This window comes from Myotis nattereri, assembly GCF_964212035.1.
Source record: "Myotis nattereri genome assembly, chromosome: 3".
Taxonomy (NCBI): domain Eukaryota; kingdom Metazoa; phylum Chordata; class Mammalia; order Chiroptera; family Vespertilionidae; genus Myotis; species Myotis nattereri.
Window position 1 is genome coordinate 144,976,950 of NC_138077.1, and position 26,481 is coordinate 145,003,430.

The window sequence follows — 26,481 nt, forward strand, 5'->3', positions numbered from 1 at the left end:
TGGACAGATACATGCAAAAAAAAAAAAAAGAAAAGAAACTAGACCACCCTTTTATATCATACACAAGAATAAACTCAAAATGAATTAAATACTTAAATGTGAGACTCAAAAACCATAAAAATCCTAGAAGAAAACATAGGCAGTAAAATCTCGGACATTTCTTGTAGCAGTATTTTTTGTAATATATCTCCTTAGGCAAGTGAAACAAAAGGAAAAATAAACAAATGGGACTACATCAAACTAAAGAGTTTTTACACAGCAAAGGAAACCACCAATAAGTGAAAAGACATCTCACTGAATGGGAGAACATAGTTGCCAATGATACATCTGATAAGGGACTAAGAACTTATAAAACTCAATACTAAAAACCAAACAATGCAATTTAAAAATAGACAAAGGACCTGAACAGACACTTTTCCAAACAGAACATTCAGATGCCCAATAGACATATGAAAAAATGCTCCATGTCACTAATCATTAGAGAAATGCAAATTGAAAACACAATGAGATGTCACCTCACACCTGTCAAAATGGTTATCATCAATAAATCAGCAAACAAGTGTTGGCAAGGATGTGGAGAAAAGGGAAACATAGTGCACTGTTGGTGGAAATGTAGACTGGTACGGCCACTGTGGAAAGGAGTAGGAAGATACCTCAAAAAATTTAAAAATAGAACTACCGTATGACCCAGCACTTCCACTTCTGGGAATTTATCCAAAGAAACCTGAAACACTAATTTCAAAGAATATATGCACCCCTATGTTCACTGCAGTGTTATTTACAACAGACAAGATTTGAAAGTAGCCCAAATCTTGGAAGTATCCCATCAGTAGATGAGTGGATAAAACAGCTATGGTACATTTACATAATGGAATACCACTTGGCCATAAAAAAGAAGGAAATCTTACCCTTTGAGACAGCATGGATGAACCTGGAGAGCATTATGCTAAGTGAAATAAGCCAGTCAGAGAAAGACAAGTACCATATGATTTCACTCATAATGTGGAATCTAATGAACAAAATGAATTATCATCAAGCAAAATAGTGGCAGACTCATAGAGAGCAGGCTGACAGCTATCAGAGGTGGGAGAGTGAGGGGGTGGATGGATTGAGCAAAGATGATTTTAAAAAAGAGAAAAAACTAAAAAATAAAGGTATTTGGAGAGATTTCTGCTCTCGTTAAGATAAGAGTAGCTTTTAAGGTTTCTATCGTCCAATCTATTTCTCTTCTAGTATACCACACTGCCACACACTTAAACCAGAAAGACATGATCTGGGGTGGCAGTAGGGTAATATAATTTCACATAACGATCTTTATGATAGCACTTAATACCATAATTATTTTTACTTAAAAATAAAATAAAATGATGCCTATGTATATAGAACTTGTTTTTAACTTAGAAATTTTAATCTCTGCCATACAAATACAATAACTTTATTAAAGGAATGATTGAGTTCAGTTTTTTATATCTGCAAACATAAAACACTCTACTAAGTTATCTTAAATCAGTTTATCATCAATCAAAATGGACATGACTCAATTGTGTATAGCTATGTCTTTAAACATAATTAGATGCTTTGTTTTCTATTTATTACCACCCTCAAACCACTACCAAAAATCAAGATAAAATTAAACCAAAGCCATCAAAACAGACAAATAGATGAGAAGAAAATAAACTGGGAATACCAAAGGCTGAAAAATTTTAATATCTTGTAATACAGGGTGGGGCAAAAGTAGGTGTACAATTGTTTGTGTGGAAAATAATACAATAATAAATAATAATACAGGAATAAACTCTGAAAGGAGAAAACAAGATGGTGGCATAGGTAAACACCGGAAATTGCTGCCTCCCACAACAACGTCAAAAATACAACAATAGACAAAACAGACATCATCCAGAACCACAGGAAGGCTGGCTGAATGGAAATTCTACAACTAGAAGGAAAGAGAAAAGCACACTGAGACTCAGAGGAGGTGCGGAAGTAAAGTGCAGAGGTACAGAGGCTCCAGCGAGCAAGGAAAGGGGCTGGCACCTGAGGACGCAGCTGTCTTTTTGAATCGCAGCTGTCTTTTTGAATCGGGAGGGAGTCACAAGCTCCCGACTGCTCTGAACTCCAGTCCCAGGAAGTCTCTGGGGACCCAGGACTCAGATGGGGAGAAACTGGACTGTCTGGCAGCAGGCAGAACTCGGAACTTGAGGGTGGCTTTCCCTCAGAGGTGCTTGCAGCAATTACTGAGACACTGAGACATGGGGCCCCCTTAGGGCAGGGCTGAGGATCAGCCATAGCTGTTTGCTCCGCCCTGTTGATTCCCTGAGACCCCGCCCCACCCAGGCTGCAGCAGAGGCTTTTGCATATGAATGCCCTTTGCAATCTGAAAATTACCTAACAAAGTGCAGCTGGGCCAGACAGACCCAGAACTTCCAAGAGAAGGTCCAAGACCCCACAGCAGCTTGCACTGCTTCACAGCTGGGCCTCATCTGGGCACCTCCAAACCCCAAACAAAGAAAATGAATCTGCAAAGTTCTCTATAGCTCCTGCTGGGCAGCTTCAGGCAGAGGCTAAATTAGCACCTCCTTAGAGATCCAAGAGCCAGTGTACCCAGTGGTCAGAGTGGGACCATCCAGATTACAACTCCTCAGATCCATAAGGGACACACTCAGGGGGCAGAATCAGTGAGCACCAAAGCCCCACTGAAGCAAGTCTTGCCCCAGAAGGGTGTCTTCAGCACAGAAGTTCTCCCACTGCAGACACAGCTGATTCTCACAGCCAATTGGCCTGGAGGTCAATTCCTCCCAGTGATAACTACAACAATCAAGGCTTAACTACAACAAGACTACAAAAAGACTGTGCACAAAGCCCACAAAGGGGTGCACCAAGAGTGTCCACCTCAGGTAATTGGGGAGGCTGAGCCACTGGGCCCTATAGGACACCTAGCACACAAAGCCACTCTACCAACACAGGGAAGCATAAAAAATGCAGAGACAAAGAAACAGGTCACAAATGACAGAAATGGAGGAAAGCAAACAACTGGATATAGAGTTCAAAAGCACGGTTATAAGGTTTTTCAAGAAATTTCTGGAAACCACCGATAAATTTAGTGAGACCCTGGAGGATATGAAAAAATACCAACTAGAAATTAAGCACACACTGACTGAAATAAAGAATAATATACAGAGATCCAACAGCAGACAAGAGGATCCCAAGAATCAAGTCAAAGATTTGAAATACGAAGAAACAAAAAATACCCAACCGGAAAAAAAAAAAGAAAAAAGAACCCAAAAATATGAAGATAGTGTAAGGAGCCTCTGGGACAACTTTAAGCATACCAACATCAGAATTATAGGGGTGCCAGAAGAAGAGAGAGGGCAAGATATTGAAAACCTATTTGAAGAAATAATGACAGAAAACTTCCCCTACCTGGTGAAAGAAATAGACTTACAAGTCCAGGAAGCGCAGAGAACCCCAAACAAAAGGAATCCAAAGAGGACCACACCAAGACACATCATAATTGAAATGCCAAGAGCAAAGGACAAAGAGAGAATCTTACAAGCAACAAAAGACAGTCAGTTACCTACAAGGGAGTACCCATACGACTGTCAGCTGATTTCTCAACAGGAACTATGCAGGCCAGAAGAGAGTGGCAAGAAATATTCAAAGTGATGAATAGCAAGAACCTACAACCAAGATTACTTTACCCAGCAAAGCTATCATTCAGAATTGAATGATAGGTCAGATAAAGAGCTTCACAGATAAGAAAAAGCTAAAGGAGTTCATCACCACCAAACCAGCATTATATCAAATGCTGAAAGGTATTCTTTAAGAAGAGGAAGAAGAAAAAGGTAAAGATAAAAATTATGAACAGCAAATACATATCTATCAACAAGTGATCTAAAAATCAAGTGAATAAAAAATCTGATGAACAGAGTAAACTGGTGAATATAATAGAACCAGGGGCATGAAAAGGGAGTGGACTGACAATTCTTGGCGGAAAGGGGTGTGGGGGTACAGGAAGAGACTGGACAAAAATCGTACATCTATGGATGAGGACAGTGGGAGGGGTAAGGGCAGAGGGTGGGGTGGGAACTGGGTGAAGGAGAGCTATGGGGGAAAAAAAGAGGAACAACTGTAATAACCTGAACAATAAAGATTTAATTTTTTAAAAAAAGAATAAACTCTGAGTTTCTCATACTCACAATTGTAAACCTTTTGCCCCACCTTGTATGTTTAAAATGTAAATGTTTAACATTCTGTATATAGTTATTATTTAGGAGGAAAAAAAGCTGCCTACTATGAAAGAAATTGTCCTCTGCATAGAATAAACAGGAGGGAGTTAACCAAAAGAATTTTTTCCATTAAAGAAGAGGAAATAAACAAGGCAAGCCTCTTCCCTTCGGACAAAGAAAAAAAAAAAAGTGCAAATCACTGATCTAGAGCATCTGTGCATAATAAACTCTACTGCAAAATTATATTTTTCATATAATATAATTGCAGATTCTAGCCACCTTTGCTTCAGTGAAGTGGTGTTCAAATATTTTTTTGCAAGTAAATGAAAATTATAATGATTGTTATCAGTCACAAAACTGAGAGAAAGGCAAACAAGTCTGTCATTTGATTAGAGTCCTGTTACTTTGGTAAAAGCTTGGCCATCCTAAAACCCTGAAGCCTGAGTTATCCTGGACAGTTATATATTCCAGACTGCTGAAATTGTACCTTCTAAATTACCAATTTTTTATTTTATAATTTGTTGTAAGATTCTCTATTGAAGTATACCACATTCTTTGCTTAAAAACAAATGTTTTAAACTACAAAAATATAACACACAATTGTTTTAAAAACTTCAGTAATTCAAAAGTGTAAATAAAAAAAGTTCCTTCCCTTACCATCCCCCCTCCAATTCCCCAGGGAGTAACTGCTATAAAACAACTTGGGTGTATCCTTCTGTACTTCTTGAGAATACATACAAATTTTACACATAATTTGTATTCAAAAAACTAGAATAAGCAAGCAGATTTGCTATACATTCAGTTTTACAACTTGCTTTTTACACTAATAGATTACTAGTAAATAGCCTTTAAGTTTAAATATACTAGTATACCTGATTTATTTAAACTGCATATTCCACAATATTTTTCATCATTCCCTTACTGCCAGGTACTTTAGACTTGAAACTCTTTTTAATCTGTTTTAATAATATTTTAATCATTTTTATCGTAATTTCACACTGCCATCACTGTATTGCCTAAAGTATTTCTTCTCTTCACTTCTATTGGAAAAGTTGGAATCCAAAGAACTTACTGTGCTAGAATTGAGATCTATTTAAAACTAAATGAGGAAAAATTTTTATTCACATGTGAATACAATATTGATTGCTATTTTAACTTTTCAAGGTCCTTAATGCTTCTAGAGTCTTGAGGGGTAAAGTTCCAAGAGTGTAACTTCTGGGCAGGTGAAATATCATCACTATTACTATTAGTATGCTAATAGGCTCTCTGTTTATATTCTCAAATGGGAAATACCTGCTTTTAAAAAAAAACAGAGGAAGCAAATGGATGAAGAAATTAACAAGATGCCACTCTTGCAGTAAATGTCCTAACAGTATGTGCATCATTATAAAAACACCTACGTATATAAAAGGCTAATATGCTAAGTGTCCCTCCTACCATCTGACCAGTCTCTATGATGCACACTGACCACCAGGGGGAAGATGCTCAACACAGGAGCTGCCGAGCTGCAGTGACTTGGCAGCGCCAGTCCTAGGGTACACACCCTGAAACCAGAGAAGAGGGAGCCCAATTCCTCACAGGGTCGCACAATTCCACCTTCGGCTGTGGGTTATGTTGTTGCTGGGCACTGTCGGCCTCAAATCTGGTTTACTGCACACTTGCGTTTGCGTTCCACACCCTGAACGACAGCAACTTTACAGAGTGCCCTCTCGCACTCCAGAACCCCTCAGGGGATGTCGGAGAGCGGGTTTCGGCCCGATCCCCACAGGCCAGGCTGAGGGACCCACCTGCCAGAGGGACCCCACAGATGCCCTTCAAGCCACAGCACTACCCCAGGTGCAGCTGGCTCCAGGGCATGTCCGGCCAGTCTCTCCCAGTCCCGCCCCCCGTGGCCACCTTCTAACTAATTTCCTTTCAATATGCACAAATCCATGCACCAGGTCACTAGTTATTAATAATCTATTCATCATATATGTCTAATTTCATCCCTAAACCTAGTCAATTGATTGTATAAACCACTACTATTGTAGTTTATCATGTGGTTTCTCATGCAACTATCAACCCCTTCCTTCTGCTATCCACTACCTTAAATTTCTCTTCAGTAACTAGCCCACCCCTATCATTAGCTACAAATCATTCTAATTATTCTCACCCCCGTGAACTGTTCAGGATAAGCATGTAACCGACACAGGGTTAGCGTGACAAAAGGAGAAACCCTTGCTGGGACTTCTGGAAAAAAGAAACTAATAGAAGCTCGCACTCTGCTTTCCTTCTGTCACCCTCTTCTCCCTTCCTTCATTTTTTTCCTTCCCCCTTCCCTATCCCCTCTCCTTCCCCAAATGCACAATAGAGAAAAAAAAATTATTCCTCACCAGGATGTAAGGATATAAAGATATGAAATCTAGAGCTAAGAGGGCAAAAGGAATGGTACTACTGAATGGAACCTGAGGATAAAGGCAGCAAAGGGGAGGTAGAATCCAAAACTGGAACCTGGACACATTTGACCCCAGAATAAAACATGCCTGGAATTTTCAGTCCGTGTGCCTGTTTAGGTTGGATTTTCTGTCAGTTGAAATATAAAGAACCCCAACCCCATCCCTAGAACCTTGTACTGATTGGTGTCTAGTCTTCAGACTTCAAGTACCATTTCTCTTAAAAGTTCCAGCAAAACTACTTGTCAAATTGTGGTCCAACAATGATCTTCTGCTACAACAAAATCTTGAAATTAATTCCATTTGTTTTAAGACTAAAATTTTCCCTTTAAAACTTTTATCTTCTGGCACATATTCCAAAATCAGTAATATATATGATTTTTGACAGAAAGAAACTCAGCTAAGCACATTCAATTTCCAAGTCATAAAAACTTAAAAAAAAAAAAAAAATGAGAAACCGAAGAAATCTTCAATGCTTTAGAAAGATTACTAAAGCAAAAACTACAAAGGAATAAAACTGTAAAGTACAGAATTTATACCAGGAATTTTTCTTTTTACTGGCATTTTGCTTCCTGACTTTAGGATTTTAAGTATCTTTCGGAATGAAGCTACTTATGATTTAATTAAATCGGTAATTAAAACAAGCCAGTTACCTAATTCAATCTACTTAAATGAAAAACAGAATTTAGCCGAAACCGGTTTGGCTCAGTGGATGGAGCGTTGGCCTGCGGACTGAGAGGTCCCAGGTTCGATTCCGGTCAAGGGCATGTACCTGGGTTGCGGGCATATCCCCAGTGGGAGATGTGCAGGAGGCAGCTGATCGATGATTCTCTCTCATCGATGTTTCTAACTCTCTATCTCTCTCCCTTCCTCTCTGTAAAAAAAAAATCAATAAAAATATATTTAAAAAAAAAAAAAAAAAAAACAGAATTTAACTTCTAGTATATCACATTTACCTAATACCCAACTATTTTTATTTTGTTTATTTATTTTTTGTTAATCCTCACCTGAGGATATTTTTTCCATTGATTTTTAGAGAGAGTGGAAGTAAGGGAGGGAGTGGGGATGGAAGAGAGAGAAAGAAACATGAATATGAGAGAGACATCAACTGGTTGCCTCCAACACATGCCCCAACTGGGACCGAACATACAACCCAGCGACGTGTCCTTGAACGGGATTCAAATCTGTGACACTTCGGTGAGTGGGCCAACACTCTAACCACTTGAACCACATCGGCCAGGGCACACCCAACTATTTTCACATGTAATTTCACTTCTGAGAATTGAAAAAAATTTTAACTTACCTCAATTGTTTCGCATAGTTCTGTTCAATTTCTATCCTCTCTTTAACAAATTTGGCATATCTTTCCAAGAAGTCAATTCCCCATTGTGTATGCTTGTCTAAGCTGTCGAACTGATCCTAGAAAAGGTAAAAGCACAGTAAAAAGTCTAATTTTATCCACAAATGCTTTAACTAGCTTCTAATATTCATCCAGAGAAGCAATGAAGTAAAAGAGGGGAAAAAAAACCTAGGCTCTTCTGCGGGTCCGCACCCACCACATCCCTTAAGTCCTACACAGAAATAGGTTCCTCAGCATGAATCATGCTACTTTATGCCTAAAGGCCTTTACACATGTGGTTCTCCCTAGCTGCAACACCCTCCCCTAGTCACCTTTTTGCATTTTTATTCCTCTGTTGAGATTCAGTTCAGATACTTTATCCTCCAGAAAATGGCCCTAAACTCACAGATTGGGATAAGTGGCCTTTATCTGGGTCTCAAGGCTCCCTAAAAATTCCTATCTTTTTCATTTGATATACTATATTGAGGGCAAGAACCATGTACTACTCAACTCTGAGTTACCAAGGTATTAGCACCATGGCTTGCCTGGTACCACAGCAGGCACTCAATGAAAATTGGCTGACCAGAATCAAATATTATCTGGGTTCATATTCTGGGATCTACACTTTATCAGATGTCTGACCTTGAGCAAGTTACCAAGGCTGTTTGAACTTTTTCCATCTTAATATGGGAGTCCCATCACCGACCTCAACAGGATTATAGCGATGTCATTAAATGTTCTGAAATGCAATACACACAATACTAATACTGTACGAATAAATCTTACAAGGCTCTTCCAATTCTCAAAAAATATTTCCTTCTACCCATTGCCTAAGAAACCATCATTTCCTATCCCTTGATAATAATCTCCAAATTAATAACTTGGTGCTATCTCCCTCACCAATAGCTCAAGTCTACAATGCTTATAACAGATTAAAATATCATTTCTACCTATATTCTAGGTTTCTTTCCTAAATTACCCATGGTTTAATCACATTTGTTATTTACCTATGAATTTCCAAGTCTTTGCTTTTTATCTCTTTCCCTATCTTATTTCCTTAAATCATTTTAAAATTCCACTGGTAAAAGTACTCTCTAAACAGCAGCGATACAATTTATCTGCCTATTATAGTTTGATATTACCACTCTAATTCTATTCTTTCATACAATTTTGTCAGTATCATTTGGCTTTCTAAGTAGACTTGAAAATAGCAAGAGGATGCACTGCTCAGTAAACTTAATTTGGAAATGTCTTTCAAATTTAAAAACCCCCAACAAAAAAACAGTGCAAGAAAAAGAATAGTCTGAAGTTGAAATAATCATCCTTCATTTTTCCAAAAAGGTTCAGTTTCTTGCTACCCGTTGCCTAAGAAACCATCATTTCCTATCCCTTAATAACAATCTCCAAATTAATAACTTGGTGCTGTCTCCCTCACCCATAGCTCAAGTCTACAATGCTGATAACAAATTAAAATACCATTTTTTTTTCTATATTCTAGGTTTCTTTCCTAAATTACCCATGGTTTAATCACATTAGTTATTTACCTATGAACTTCCATATCTTCCTCAGGAAATTTTATATTATACTTCTCTATCTTCTGAAATTTCCAAATTTATTACAACCCTCTCCCCTATCAGTAAAAAATATGAACAAATACTTCTACTATAAGTATACTAGTAGCCCGGTGCATGAAATTCATGCACTTTAAAGGGGATTAATTAGAGAAAATATTTTAAAATTGCTATTTGTGCCAAAACCGGTTTGGCTCAGTGGATAGAGCGTCGGCCTGCGGACTGAAAGGTCCCAGGTTCGATTCCGGTCAAGGCCATGTACCTTGGTTGCAGGCACATCCCCAGCGGGGAGTGTGCAGGAGGCGGCTGATCGATGTTTCTCTCTCATCGATGTTTCTAACTCTCTATCTCTCTCCCTTCCTCTCTGTAAAAAATTAATAAAATATATTTTAAAAAAAAATTGCTATTTGCCATTTCTCTATAATAGAAGTGTTAGAGATTAAAGAAAATTAGTAAAATGTATATGAAAAGCTTCCTCCTCTCAGAGTCTGGGGCACGCCATGGGACCCAGAGTCAAGTCCTTGCCTACCTGCAGCGCCTCAAAATCATGCAAGATCCAAAGACCCAGCCGGCCCCACACTTATCAAGCCCTGCCGGGCGGGGGGGGGGGGGGGGGGGGGAGGGGGGGGGGACGCCGCAGCCTCAGGTCCCCTGACCTGGCGCCAGGCAGGGGGTGCAGTCTCAGGACTCCCGTCAAGCCCCATAGGGTAGGGGGCACAGCGCAGGGCCCCCATCAAGCCCTACAGGGTGCGGGGACACAGCATCAGGTCCCCTGCCAAGCCCTACAGATAGAGGGCACAGCCTCAGGTCCCCTGGTGCACACCGGGCAGGGGCCGCAGCTTCAGGTCCCCCAGCGCACCCTCAGGTCCCCGGCCTGTCACCGGGGCAGGGTGCGCAGCCTGAGGTCCCCTGTCAAGCCCCACCAGACAGGGGGTGCAGCCTCAGGTCCCCTGCCCTGGCCCAGCATCACACAGCCTCAGGTTCCTGCTGATTGCTCGTTAAGGCTCGTTACGGGAAATCAGCCTCCACTGTGGCTGCAGCCATCTTGTGTTATGGAAACCCCACATCCACTGTAGGCCTTGCCATCTTTGTGATGGTGTGCCGGTCAATTTGCATATTCCCGCTTCATTAGATAGGACTAGAGGTCTGGTGCACAACATTCGTGCACTGGGGGGGTAGGGAGGGGCCTCAGCCCGGCTGGCGCCCTCTCGAAGTCCAGAACCCCTTGGGGGATGTCCACCTGCTGGGTTATGCCAGAGAGGCGCACATCCCCCAAGGGGTCCTTAGCGCTGCCATGGAGGCGGGAAAGGCTTCCGCCACCAACACTACAGTTGCCAGCCATGAGCCTGGCTTTTGGCTGGGCAGTGCTCCCCCTGTGGGAGGGACTGACCACCACAGAGCAGCTCCTGTATTGAGTGTCTGCCCCCTGATGGTCAGTGTGTGTCATAGCAACCAGTCATCCCGCTGTTCAGTCAATTTGCATATTAGGGTTTTATTATATAGGATTTCTAATTTATATACACTGTACTATTAAATTATGAAATCCACAAAAAATGAGGTAAACATTATTTTTAAACTTTATTTTAAACATTATTTTTACTTATTTAACAAACAAAAGCCTCTCGGCCATGACTTTTTAAAACACTAACAACAATTTTAGTGAGAGCAATGACTTGACTATGACTCATTATTTCTAAAATCTTGGTTTAATACTTAAAGGAAAGCAATCCAAAGGCCTTGGCTTTAAACGGTGACATTTAGTTTCTAGTGATTGTCACAGCTGGGAAACAAATGACACTTCACAAAAATAAAAAGAGCTGAGGGAAAAAGTTCACTGCTGACTGCATTTTCCAATTCCTTTATCAACCTTACTCACCAATGTGGAAAGGTCTATGTTAAAATATGCTACTAAATGTCCATGATGTCAGGCTGTGATTTTTACAAATTAATCAGAAAACATTGCATCTTTACATTTTTAATAAATAGTTTCAAACTCCTCTAAAACTGACTGTGATATAATGTTATGTGTCAATTTGGCTAGGCCATGCTGCCCAGACACCTGGTCAAATATTATCCTGGGCCCACCCAGCGATGGAACAGGGGGTCAAAGTTCGATTCCCGGTCAGGGTGCATGCCCAGGTTCTGGCTCAATCCCCAGTGTGGGGCTTGTGGGAGGCAGCCAATCGATGATTCCCTCTCATCACAGATGTTTCTATCTCTATCTCTCTCTTTTCCTCTCTGAAATAAATTAAATAAATAAATAAAAATATGTTTAAAACATATAATATGTGTGTATATATATATATATATATATATATATATATATATACTATCCATTTCATTGCCTTACTTATTCCCTCAGTTCCTTTTCCAACACATTCATTCTAACCACAGTTTCTGTGAAATATATCTCCCATTTTATCGTCTCATATTTAAATTTAAGAAAGTTCTTATTTTCTGCATTATTTAAAATTATTTTTTAAATTTGTAAGGTGTTTAAAGTTATTTTACCATATTCATTTGGGGACACATGAAAAACATTTTAAATTAAAGCTGGCATTTTTTAAGAAAACAACAAAAAAGTTAAAACTGGCATAAAAATAACTATGCATTTAAAATGTTATAATTTTTTCAGAAGTCACTACTTAATATTCAATCCTTGTGTTTCTAAATACTTTGACACAGCCTTGCATCCAAATGAAGTCCCAATTAGGTATTTTTGGTATAACACCAAAGGTCACAACTGTTTAAAAAAAATACTTTCTTCACTAAAAAGCAGAATAATGACTTTGCTGTCCTAGTTTGGTCTTACTCTATGGCTCTGCTTTGCTGCCAAAGTTTCTCCAACACTTCTGAATACTGAAGTACTGCCAAAGACATTTTTAAGATCTAACACAAATGACTTTTCTCAGTCTTTGATTCATATGGGACTGTAGAAATTTTCTTTGTGTTTAAGTTTCATGGAACCAAGAAATGAATTTACAACTCAGGATCAACAACATCGACCTCCAAAGTAAATTGAGAAATATTTTAAGTTTTAAAAAGTCAACTTATTAATTATTTGCATGTTTTCTCGTGGTTTTGCTTTTTTAAAAGACAGATGCAAACTTGTATATTTAAGAAACTCACTTGCTATCTTAACTTTTAATTAAAACTTTAATTAAATTCTAAATTAAGCTCTTAGTTACTTCAAAATCTATCCAGGTGCTCCTTCCAATATCCTATTGCATATTTTTTTTACTTCTCTTCCCATGACATTCTCCTCTACTCTACCACCGTTGTCATTAGCAATAACTACAAGGAGGTGTTAAAGGCTTAGAGGGGGCTGGCGGGTAGTTCCCTGCCCTCTTTTGCATTTATAATTTAAATCAATAAGCACCAAATATATGACAAGACAAAAATAATACAACTCTTCAATTTCTCCAAGTATGGTTATAAATGAATACACAAAAGCTCTTAATCAATAGAGCCATGTTTCTTAAAGGCAATGACTTAGCAGGTCATAATAGATTCCACATAAAAAATAAAAAATAACGTAAGAAGATGATGGTGAAACTATGAGAATGTGCCTCTCAAATTTCTAACCACAGGAAGCAGAGCTGACAGGGCTGCAGTTGTTCCCACATAATGACTGAGAAAGGCAGGGATTAAAAGACAGATCTGGTTCAGGGAGTCCAAGGATTCTTCTGACAAGTGAATTTGGCTCAAGGTCTCCCCAAAAGCCTTGCCAAACTCTCCTTAAAATTTCCCTGCAACCTACTCAATCTTCCTTCCTTCCTCCCTCTCTTCCTCCATCAACGTCAGACCTGGCTTGTGGTCTTACAGCTTTTTCTGCCTCTGGCTCCCTCTCCATTCCCTCTCCCAGGTATTACCTCTAATGAGTACTTGGTTTAATCCCATTTGGGTGGCTATTTCTCAGAGAACCCAAATTAGCACAGCTGAAACTTCTTTAAATGCAACAAATTCAACTTAAATCTTTGGGAACAACACCCCATCTCTGAAAAATCAAAGGGGTTATTTTATACCATCCTATACAATAAAAAGGTAATATGCAAATTGACCCTAACAGCAGAACGACTGGGAATGACTGGTCACTATGACACACATTGACCACCAGGGGGCAGACGCTCAATGCAGGAGCTGCCCCCTGGTGGTCAGTGCGCTCCCACAGGGGGAGCTCTGCTCAGCCACAAGCCAGGCTGATGGCTGCCAGTACAGCGGTGGTGGTGGGAGCCACTCCCACCTCTTCAGCAGCACTAAGGATGTCCGACTCCAGTTTAGGCCTGCTCCCTGCTGGCAAGTGGACATCCCCCAAGGGCTCTCGGGCTGCCAGAGGGATGTCTGACTACCAGCTTAGGCCCGATCCCCCGGGGAGTGGGCCTAAGCCAGCAGGTGAACATTCCCCAAGGGGTCCCAGACTGTGAGAGGGCACAGGCCGGGCTGAGGGACCCCCCCCCCACCCCCGCCCGAGGGCATTTGTGCACCGGGCCTCTAGTGTTTCTAATAAGGCTAACAAGCATAATATCACTGAATAAAGAGGGATGATACACAAATTTGAATACAATGTAACTGCTTCCCATCCTCTACCTTGCTCTTGTTCTCAAAACAGCAACAAGCTAAAAGTCCTTCAGAGAGTAAGATAGGAAATGAACCAACACAAACAAGATCATTTGGGACGTTCTCCCCTCAGTTAAGTGTCACTTAGGTATAATTCTTCACCATCTCTACTTTTGTGCTTTTTTCTGATAGTACAACAAACTAAATAACATTTTCACAAACCTTACACTGTACTTTATGCTATTAAAATTTTTGGATCTCACTTGTCCCACTATCGCAGGGTTTTAATGAATGTGCTAAAAAAAAGGTTTTGAAGTCAAGGTTAGAGTTCTATTGTAGGGTGTGTAAAGCTACCTTTTAACTCATTAAAACTCTAAAATAAAAAGATTAAATTTGCTATTATTCAAAGTCATGTGCTCTTTTGTAAAGTAGAAATTAAAGGGACATATAATTCCAGATATAAAGCTAAAATAAAACAGAGATATTTCTAAACATGGCATTTACTGAAGTTGATTAGTTACATCAACAGATGCCCAAGATTTGTTTCCCCCTTTTTAAAAAATTTTTAACCCGTAGAGTTTTTACTAATCCTTACAATGTCATTTTTTAAATTGTAATGAAATACACATAACATAAAATTTACCATCTTAACCATTTTCAAGAGTACAGTTCAGTGACAAGTACATTCACACTGCTGTGAAGCCATAACGACTATCCATCTCCACAATTCTTTTCATCTTGTAAAACTGGAACTTTGTACCCATTAAAAAATAACTCCTCGTGCTCTCCTCCCTTCAGGCCCTGGCAAACACCATTCTACTTTCTGTCTGTAATTTTTACTACAATCATGTATTGTTTGAAGATAGAGGTACATTCTGAGAAATGTTTCATTAGGTGACTTCATCACTGTACAAACATCATAGAGTGCACCTACACAAACTTAGATGATGTAGCCTACTATACACCTAGGCTCTATGGTACAGCCTATTGCTCACAGGCTACAAACCTGTACAGAAGTAACTGTATGAATACTTCCAGCAATTGTAACACAGTGGTAAGCATTATGTATCGAAACATATCTTAAAGTAGAAAATGTACAATAAAAATACAGTGTGAAAGATAAGAAATGGTACACCTGTATAGGGTACTTACCATGAATGGAGCCTGCAGAATTGAGAGTTACTCTGGGTAAGCATATGAGTGATGAGCAAATGTGAAGGCCTAGGACATCCTACATAATAAAAGCCTAATATGCTAAGTGTCCAGTCAGCCATTCAACCAATCAAAGCACAATATGCTAATGATATGCTAAGGCCGCTCAACCGCTCATGATAATGTGCACTGACCACCAGGGGGTAGACAACCGACCAGTTGACCAGTCGCTATGATGTGCACTGACCACCGGGGGAAGACGCTCCAACCGGTAGGTGAGCTTGCTGCTGAGGTCTGGCTGATCGGGACTGAGAGAGATGGACCGGAAACACCCTGGAGCCCTTCCGCGGTCCCTCCCCACTGGCCAACCTTCCACGTCCCTCCCTGACCCCAGTGCACTGGTGGGGTCCCTCGGCCTGGCCTGCACACTCTCACAATCCAGGACCCCTCAGGGGATGTCAGAGAGCTGGTTTCAGCCCAATCCCACAGGCCAGGCCAGGCCGAGGGACCTCACTGGTGCATGAATTCCTGCACCGGGCCTCTAGTTACTTTATAAGCACTGTTACACAAGCCCTGTCCCTCCTTCCTTTCAACAGGCTCATAAACAGAACACTGAAGCTGTCAACACTGCTCCATGAATAGGGATGTGGGCTGGAGTGAATGGAAATATCGAGGAGAAACTGGCTGGGCAAGGTTTAGATCACACCATAATAGTGACTGTCAAAGGAGGGAGGGAAGTTGACCTGAAGATCAGTAGGAATAAGAAATCAAGATGGAGACACAGAGGAATACAGGGGATTGTCATGGCAGTTTGGTTTTGGCTATTGCATTTTGGAGCAATGGTCAGATTAAGGAACTTATGTGGTATTCATTTTAAAAAGGGATGGGGTGTTTAACATGAAGAAGATATAGAACTGGGGACTCAATTATTCTGACTTTGGAAAGTTGTTTTTGGTTCCATTGATTCTATCTGGCAGGAAGATCTCTCTCTAGCATTAAATTGATGGGAAAAAATAAAACTTATCTATGCTTCATATCATTATAACACAGAGGCAAGCAGGCTCCACACTGTCAGGGAAAGCTTTTACTGAAGTGGCAGTGGCCCTTAATCCTTGTTAAGGTGGCTCCTGGGGACCTGTGCCCTTGAACAGGATCTTAGGTCCTCAACTAAGTTTATGGCAGTGTACTCTGAAGACCATCATGCTAGATCTGGAAGGGCTGTGGCACCCTCTGAACATGTAGTGCTGGTGGGACAGGGCTCCTCTGTGCTGAAACAGGTCAGTGGTGATTGGAATATAATCTGTGCACTCAAAATTGAGGTGCTCTGAGAGGAAATCTATTCCCAAACCCCACAAATATCGCTGCTGTCAGAGAAAAAAAAGAATTCCTCCTGAACCACATACCCTCCTATTTCTTATAGAAAACTCAGCCACGCCAAAACTGGTTTGGCTCAGTGGATAGAGCGCCGGCCTGCGGACTGAAAGGTCCCAGGTTCGATTCCGGTCAAGGGCATGTACCTGGGTTGCGGGCACATCCCCAGTAGGAGATGTGCAGGAGGCAGCTGATTGATGTTTCTCTCTCATCGATGTTTCTAACTCTCTATCTCTCTCCCTTCCTCTCTGTAAAAAATCAATAAAATATATTTAAAAAAAAAAAAAAAAAAGAAAACTCAGCCAGATGGTGTGGATCAATGGTTAAACATCGACCTATGAACCAGGAAGTCATGGTTCGATTCCCAGTCAGGGTACAGGCCTGGGTTTTGGGCTCATTCCCCAGTAGGGGGCATGCAGGAGGCAGGCGGATCAATTACTCTCACTCATCATTGATATTTCTATCTTTCTCTCTTTCCCTCCCCCTTCCTCTTTCTGAAAAAAAGTTTTTTTAAATTCAGCTCCATTATAATCTTATGGGAAAATCGTTTAAAATGTGCTTCATCATTATGTGGCACATGACTTCTCTGAGTGCCTCATATATAAGTGGAATCATACATTAATTCCTTTCTTTTTGTGACTGGGTTAACTTACCATGTCTTCAAGGTCCTTCCATATTATAGCATTTGTCAGAATTTTCTTCCTTTTTAAGGCTGAATAGTATTTCATTGTACATGCATACCAGTGAGCTTATCCATTCATCTGTCAATGGGCATGAGTTGCTTTTACCTCCTGGCTATCCTATATAATAAAAGGGTAATATGCAAATTGACCTTAATGGCCAAATGACTGGGGACAACTGGTCACTATGATGTGCACTGACCACCAGGGGGCAGATGCTCAACCAGGAGCTGCCCCCTGGTGGTCAGTGCGCTTCCACTAGGGGAGCGCCGCTCAAAACACTAAGGATGTCCACCGTTAGTCAAACATCCCCTGAGGGTTCCCGGGCTGCCAGAGGGATGTCTGACTGCCAGCTTAGCCCAAATCCCCCCAGGGAGTGGGCTTAAGCCGTCAGTCAGACATCCCCCGAGAGATCCCAGACTGCAAGAGGGCACAGGCTGGGCTGAGAGACCCCCCAGAGTGCACAAATTTTTGTGCATCGGGCCTCTAGTTGTGAATAATGCTATGGATACAGATGTACAAATATCTCTTCAAAACCCTGCTTTGAATTCTTTTGTTTATATATCAGAAGTTGAGTTGCCAGATCTTACACAATAATTCTATGGTTAATTTTTGAGGAACTGCCATACTGTTTTTTACAGTGTCTGTACCATTTTATATTCCCACCAACTATGCACAAGGGTTCCAATTTCTCCACATCCTTGTCAACACCTGTTACTTTCTGTTTTTCTTACAGCCACCCCAATGGTCTCACTGTCATTTTGATTTGCATTTCAGTAATGAGTAGCGATCTTGGACATCTTTTCATGTACTTATTGGCCATTTGTATATCTTCTTTGAAGAAATGTCTATGCAAGTCCCTTGCCCACTTCTTAATAGGTTGGTTTTTTTTGGTTGAGTTGTGGGAATTATTTATATATTCTGGATGCTACTCCCTATTCAGATATATGACTTGCAAATATTTTCTCCCATTCTGTTGGTTGCATTTTCAATATAGTATAGTGTCCTTTAATTCATAAAAGTTTTAAATTTATTTATTTAAAGTTTATTTTCTTTTGTGGGCTATGCTGTTGGTGTCAAATAAAAGAAATCACTGCCAAGTCTAATGCCATGAAACTTTTCCCTTATATTTTCTTCTATGAGTTTTATAACTTTAGCTATTACATTTAGATCTTTGATTTATTGCTACTTTGTTCAAAATCATTTGATCACATATGTGACGGTTTATTCTGGGTTTTCTGTTGTGTACCATACTGTAACTTTGTTATAAGTTTGACATCAGAAAGAGTGAGTTCTCCAACTATGTTCTTTTTTCAAGATTATTTTTGCTATTCAGTGTCCCTTGGGGAACCATATGAATTTTAGAACTGATTTTTTTCTATTCTGCAAAAAAATCTCATTGGGATTTTAAATTACATTGATTCTGTAGATAACTTTGGGTAGTATGAAGATCTTAACAATATTAAGTCTTTTTCAATCTATGAACATGGATGTCTTTTCCATTTATTTGTGTCCTTCTTTTTTCAAGTGTTTTGCAGTTTATGATAGATAAGTCTTTCACCTTCTTGGTCATTTATTCAAGTATTTTATTAATTTTGATGCTATTATAAATGGTACTGTTTTCTTAATTTCCTTTCAGATTATTCATTGTTAGTGTATAAAAACCCAATTGATTTTTGCATGCTGATTTTGTACCCTAAGTTTTACTGAATTTATTAGTTCTGAAAGTTTTGTGTGTTTCTTACCTATAAGATTGCATGATCTGCAGAGACAATTTTACTTCTTCTACTTGAGGAAAGACTGAAGAAATAAAACTGAGTCATCACAGTCAAGCTGCTAAATTATTAAAATTAAGTAGTCTGAGCCATGACAAAACAATTCCATTGTTGCTTTAACTAGCCTAAGAAGTTAAACTTTTTAACTTTTCAGTTGTGTTTATAGATACACAGATACATAATTCCTACAGATAAACCTCTGATAACCCTTTGAACAACTTAAAAAGAATGTTCATGTAGCCAGACCACCTGACATCCATCATCCGGATCACCTGACATATGACTGATTATCATTTTGAACTAATCCAAGGGCTAAGAATGCAGTGTTGATTTCTTCTCAAGAATGTGGCTTTTACCATAAAAAACTTTAAGCTTTCCTTTTTTCTTTGGAACACTCAGGATACTGCCTAGTTGCCTTCCCAATTTGCAAATCCAAAGACGGTTAAATAAATCTTTATCATTTATTTCTAGCCAAAACCTCCTGAATCTTTTGTGCTCAGCAGACACTTTCAGATTTGGGTATATTTCATTTCTTTTCTTGCATAATTGCTCTGGCTAGAGAGAATTTGGAAAGAGAAAATTTGCTGAATTCTATGCTGAATAGAAGTGGCAAGAGCAGGCATCCTTATGTAGCTCTTAGAGGAAAAGCTTTCAATCTTTCACCACTGAGTATGATAGCTATGGGTAAGCAGATAAATTTTAAACTGGGTCCTAAAATATAGGTAGAATATAGACACCTACATATAAGAAAAAAGCGCATTCCAGGATAAAGAAACTACAAATTAAAAGCAGAAAGAGAAATAAGAAAATATTTTTCAATGCTTTGTTAAAATCAGCCAAGATCAAAAAGGACAGCATCACCTAAGTCAGTGGTCGGCAAACCGCAGCTCGCGAGCCACATTCGGCTCTTTGGCCCCTTGAATGTGGCTTTTCCACAAAATACCACATGCAGGCGCGCACATACAGTGCGATTGAAACTTCATGGCCCATGTGCAGAAGTTGATTTTTCAGCCTGGGTGAGTCTATTTTGAAGATAACGCTGTGACCCTTTAGTACAGTTCCTCATGTTGTGATGACCCCCAACCATAAGCGAGTCTATTTTGAAGAAGTGGCTTTAGAAGAAGTGGGGGGTGTCGGTCGGTTTGGCGACGGGAGACGCAGCAAAGGCAGGCCGCAGGATACGCAGCGCGGGGGAGACGCACACGATTCATGCACGAGTTGAGTGAGCCAGTCAGCAGTCTCATTGTGCAGTGGTTAGTGCTAGTCGCATCCGCAAATCGCGTGCGCGCGGGGGTGACAAAAGTTCCTACTAGAAGGATAAAGTTACCTGTATTTTTCCAACCAGCTGCAAATCCTACAGGTATTTTTGTCATCAATTTAAGAATAGACGAAACAAGTATACAAGACGAATGTGGATGGATGGGAGAGTTGGAAGGGGTCAACCTCAGCGAACGTACCTCAATCAGATTGAGGACGTTTTTAGCAAAGGCCAGCTTAGGAGTACCCTAATTAAGTTAATAACAATGTACCTACCTATATAGTTTAAGTTTAAAAAATTTGGCTCTCAAAAGAAATTTCAATCTTTGTACTGTTGATATTTGGCTCTGTTGACTAATGAGTTTGCTGACCACTGACCTAAGTCCATACTGTTCATTATCTAAAAAGTAACAGGTGGCTATAAAAAATAAGTATGTTGCCCAGCCTACGTGGCTCAATGGTTGAGCGGCAACCTATGAACCAGGAGGTCATGGTTTGATTCCTGGTCAGGGAATGTGCCCAGGTTGTAGGCACAATCCCTGGTGTGTGGTATGCAGAAGGCAGCTAATCAATGACTCTCTCTCATCATCATTAATGTTTCTATCTCTTTCTCCCTCTCCCTTCCTCTCTGAAATCAATAAAAATACATATTTTTAAAAATAAGTATGTTATTATCCAATTCTCTCTATCCTTGTCAATAAATTATATGATACATTAAGATATAGAAATCCTTTGTGTTACAAATCTACAAATTCCACTGAACAAGATGTATATTACTAACTAGTGATAAAACCCTGTGGGATGCAAGAGCATGAACTCTTTGCTGTTAGCAAATGCCCTAAGTTCAATAGAGAGACTATCCTTTTCAAAAGTGGCCACCTTTTTAAGAAAAAAACAAAAAAAATCTGGTTAATTTCCAAAATAATTTCACTATGTAGTTCTTTGATAAGTCACACTTAAGGTTTTTTTTTTTTTTGCTACAAATTTCTAAAGAACAGATCATGTATAAAGCTTTATATAAAATATTTCCAGAAAGATGACAAATTTATAAAATATTTATTCCATATACTTCTAAAACAACTAAATTCATAAAAGTTCTCTTTAAATACTCAAATCTAAAGCATAGTTTATGCAGTTCATTTTTTAATTAATTTTTTTTATTGTAAAATATATCAAACCTACAGGAGTGTATGGAATAAATATACACAGTTTCTATTACAAAACTATTTTCTGTATTTATTTCATTTAATGCTAAAATACTAATTTTAGTACCATTATTATTTATTTTGGCATTTACTTCAATTACTATTGAAATGTTAGTTTCAATAACAGTGTTTTAAAGTGTTCAGAATTCGTAACTACTTTTTAAAAATATCAGTAAAACTTGCCCTGGCCAGTGTACTCAGTGGTTAGTGTTAGCCCATGCACCAAAGGCTCACTGGGTTTGATTCCCTGCGTGTCCTCCCTCTCTCTCTCTCTCTCTCTCTCTCTCTCTCTCTCTCTCTCTCTCTCTCTCTCTCCCTCCCTCCCTCCCTCCCTCCCTCCCTCCCTCTCTTTAATATCCTCACTCTATTCCAGGAGATATAGTAGCTCTACCTAATACACAGAAACAAATGGAAGCAGCCAAAATGCAGAGAAAAAGAAACATGTCACAAATGAAAAAACAGAAGAAATCTCCAGAGAAAGAACTAAAGGAAATGGAAGCAAGCAAACTACTAGAGTTCAAAACAATGGTTATAAGGTTGCTCAAGGATCTTAATGAGAGCTTCAAGGGACTTAGTGAGAATTTCAAGGATATTAGTGAGAACATCAAAAACATGAAAAAGAACCAGTCAGAAATGAAGGATACACTAAATAAAATGAAGAATAATTTACTGAGAATCAACAGCAAATAATGCTGAGAATCAAATCAGCAATTTGGAATATGAGGCGGTAAAAATCACCCAATCAGAAGAGCAAAAAAGAATCCAAAAATTTTAAGATAGTATAAGGAGTCTCTGGGACAACTTCAAGCATACCAACATTTGCATCATGGGGGTGCCAGAAGGAGAAGAGAAAGAACAACCTATCTGAAGAAATGACAGAAAACTTCCCCTCCCTGGTGAAAGAAATAGACATAAGTTCAAGAAGCACAGGGAGTCTCAAACAAGAGGAACCCAGAGAGGCCCACACCAAGACACATCATAATTAAAATGCCAAAGATTAAAGACAAGAGATAATCTTAAAAGCAGCAAGAGAAAAGCAGTTAGTTACCTACCAGGGAGTGCCCATATGACTGTCAGATGATTTCCCAACAGAAAATTTGCAGGCCAGAAGGGAGTGGCAAGAAATATTGAAAGCGATGAACAGCAAGTATCTACAACCAATAGCACTCTACCCAGAAAAGCTATCATTTAGAATTGAAGGTCAGATAAAAAGCTTCACAGACAAGAAAAACCTAAAGGAGTTCATCACCACCAAACCAGTACTACATGAAATGTTGAAGGGTATTCTTTAAGAAGAGAAAGAAAAAAATAAAAGATAAAAAATATGAACAAAAAAATGGCAATAAATACATACCTATCAACAACTGAATCTAAAAATCAAAATAATCAAACAAGGAATCTAATGAACAAAATAAACTAATGAATAAAACAGAACCAGAGACATGGAAACATGGAGCAGACTGACAAATCTCGGGGGCCGGGCCGGGGGGGGGGGGGGGGAGATTAACCAAAGAACTTACATGCATATATGCATTACCCATGGACATAACAATAAGGTAGTGAAGGCCTGGGGTGGGGCGGGAACCAGGTGTACAATGGGGAGAAAAAGAGGGACATCTGTAATACTCTCAACAATAAAGAGTTTAAAATAAAAAAATAAAATATCCTCGGGTGAGGATTAACAAAATTTTTTTAAAAATCAGTAAAACTAAAGCATTTAAAATATAGACTATATTATAAATATAAAATGAGATATATTAAACGGCAAATACATATTTATAAAATATGAATGTGAACATACATGGTTATTTTAATATAATCTAGCATATGTAATAAAATATTCTAAAATAAACTAAATTGATGGCCATTTAATTACAAAACCTAAAAATAAAATAAAGTTTCATTTGACCCTTTCTTGAAAAGTAATAGTCCACTGAAAGACCTAATAGCATCATTTTTATTGTGCATATTCTTATGCAAAATTTTCCAGTATATGCTAATACACTCTCTGTTTGAAGGGACAGCCAGGAGATAACCACAAACTAGGACCATGTATTTTTCTCTGATGCTTTACCCTTCAAGTAATCTCATCTCTTGCAACTCCTGAGAAAACCTTTAGAACAGTCTTCTGTTTTCTTAACAGAGGCTAAAATCTTTTTTACTGACAGAGATCTATAGCTTTTAGTTCAAACCAGCATGTTTGGTTTGGCCTTTATCTCCTTTAGTGTCAGCATGGATAGATGCCGGTTCCAACACAGTGACCTATGTCATTTTTAGTACTTTTCATGTTTATAGTCTACTTATTCAGAAAGTCTATGAATTAAATTATAATTATTCTTGCTATAGAGCTATGCTTTATCAATTTTTCTCCTTCCCTTGAAAATTATGGAGTTACAGAAGAGTGAACTTTGTTTAGTTTGAAACTCTAATGTAGAATATATAACTAGCTGGGCATATCTCAAGATGCAAATGATTCAGATTTTATAAATTCCAAAATAAATGCATTATATTAGCAAAAATAGTAATATATCAATACATTAAAATAGCACATGGTACAGCAGACCAAAGATCAATACTGCAATAACAATGCATGAAGAGCATGTTCACTTAATAAAGCATCTATTCAGCTTTTAGTAGACAATAGCTCTTAGTATCTATTTATAATTCTTTGTATCTCCCATCTACCTCAGTATCATTTACTAGCTCTTGATCTCTGGACTTCAGTTTCCACAGCTGTAAAACTGAGCATTAAAGTAAGAATATTAAATGAAATTTAAATAAGTATTCAACACAGTGCTTAACACTGGTGGCTATTATTCATTCACTTAATTAAACAAGTGAACACATGTTGAGCTCAGCACTTGGGATACAATGTGAGTAAAAATATACTTAGTGGGAAGGAGAGTTATTAATCAAATAAAACACAATTTCTCTTTAATTTTATTGGCTAGTACTCTTCTCAGAATAATATTAAATACAGCAATGATAGTTAAGTTTTTAGTGGTCAGATTCGTATATCTGAACCTGGATCAACATACAGGTGTTATGTTTTCACAGCAACGTCAATATATGCTGTATATTAAGAAAATTAAAGGATAATTGTTCTCAGTAGCAGTCCTTTAAAATAATGTGCTCTGAGCACAATTAAAGTGATTTTATTGATCCAAGAAAAATTTGCATATTATCCAAACATATCTGTTGTGTGAAATAAGATACGTTTATGTAAGCTATCTAACATCTTCCTTGTTTAATTCTACAATTTCATGATAGCATCCATATTGATGTTCCCATCATTCCACCTGTCCCTCTCATTTCCCAGTTCTTTGTAATTTTGGGATCCTACTGATTTTTATGTTTGTCTCACATTAGCCTCTCTATTCAGTACTGCTCTGCTTCCCAAATCTTAAACTTGAGCCCACGGTCATTCAGAGGTTACCTAAGGATAAAGCTAGGGCTACTACTTTAAGTCTAGTTTTCTTTTTTTCCAAGTCTAGTTTTCTTTATATTATACTCTTTTGCCCTGGCTCAGAATCTCTGGTCATCTTTCATTGTAGTCCTTGCTACCTACTATCCTGGACCACTTCCTGACACTGTTTCTCTGCCCTCATACCAATAACGCAGTATCATTTTCCTGGAGCTGACATTTTTTTATCCTTTGTCCTGAGAACAGAGAACATGATTAGCAAAAAGGAGACTCGAGAACAGAGACAGTCTTTATGTATATAAATTCACATTTTTAACATAAAAATGACCTAGAACAGTGTTAATAAGCACTGCTTTGCACAGTCTCTCTTTGATTACTTAACTTTTTAACCACCCTGGGCTCATTTTTCTTTTTACTCTAGTCTCTTTCCCTTTCCCGTGTTTTAGGCTCTTGATCAACTCCATGATCACAATTTTAAATATGACATCTAATCATAGGCCTTTATAGCTACAAAGGACTTCAAAGATTAGCTTCTCTATTTCCAGATGAGAAGACTGAAGCCTGGAGATGAAATTATTTGCCTGCAGTAACAGAGCTGAATCAAGTACCCAGACGTCTTAGTTTTTCCGTTTTGCCCTTCAGATCAGTCCTCTTAGTTAAGTAAGTGCTCTCAGACTGTACTTATTTAGAGAGCACATGGGCTTCCTGGTCTAATCTAATCTGAAAAGATATTTAGTTGTTGGTGTATTCATGGGAATAACTCCAAAGAGTGACCTCATACTACGCTTAGCATATAATTATGGTTTAAATACTGAGGTAATTTAGCTATATCTGTATATGCTCTATTATATTTTGGAAGAAGCAGAACTGACACAGACAGTACTTTTGTGGTTCATTTTCAGAAGCACTATTGGAAAACCTTACTATTTAGAATTAAGAAATTATAATTAATGTTGGTATTAAAGTAAACTTTTATATGACAGATACAGATTATATATTAATCTAATCAGAAGAGTCTCTAGGATTCAGAGCAAGAATATTCAGCAAATATGTTCATGACAGCTGTTCTTTATTCTTTCTTGTATGCAATATAGTATTGGTGGGATGCACTGGGTAAAAGGGAAATGGTCAAGTAAATGAATTATCTTGTACATTAACATAAACTAGGCACTATTAATAATACACTTTAAATTTACATTGCCTCTCTGTCCTTTCATATTTGGTCTATGTGATTCTTGTTTCAACCTCAGAAACTACCTTCTGAGCAGGTAGGATAGCTGCTACTAGCTATCATTTCCATATACCATTACTATGCATAGTATTCTGAATGAATAAACAATTTCAGACTTTTTAAGGAACTTCACATTAAGACTGATTCTTTTTTACACCTAAAACACTGGAGTAAATCTTACACTATACATGAAGATGTACTTACAAGTATTATATCCAAGAAATGAAAGGAAGACTATTAAAATTCTTACCTAGACATTTA

General features: G+C 38.6%; 1 protein-coding gene across 2 annotated transcripts in view; it reads right to left on the minus strand.

Moving 5' to 3' along the window:
* The window catches only part of FNBP1L (formin binding protein 1 like), a 116,836-nt gene that overhangs the window by 58,196 nt on the left and 32,159 nt on the right, over positions 1-26,481 (minus strand). For both annotated transcript variants that reach the window (XM_081087746.1, XM_081087745.1), the window contains exon 2: positions 7,962-8,077. In XM_081087746.1, coding sequence (XP_080943872.1) covers positions 7,962-8,077 — 116 coding nt within the window. The remainder of the gene's footprint in view (positions 1-7,961; positions 8,078-26,481) is intronic.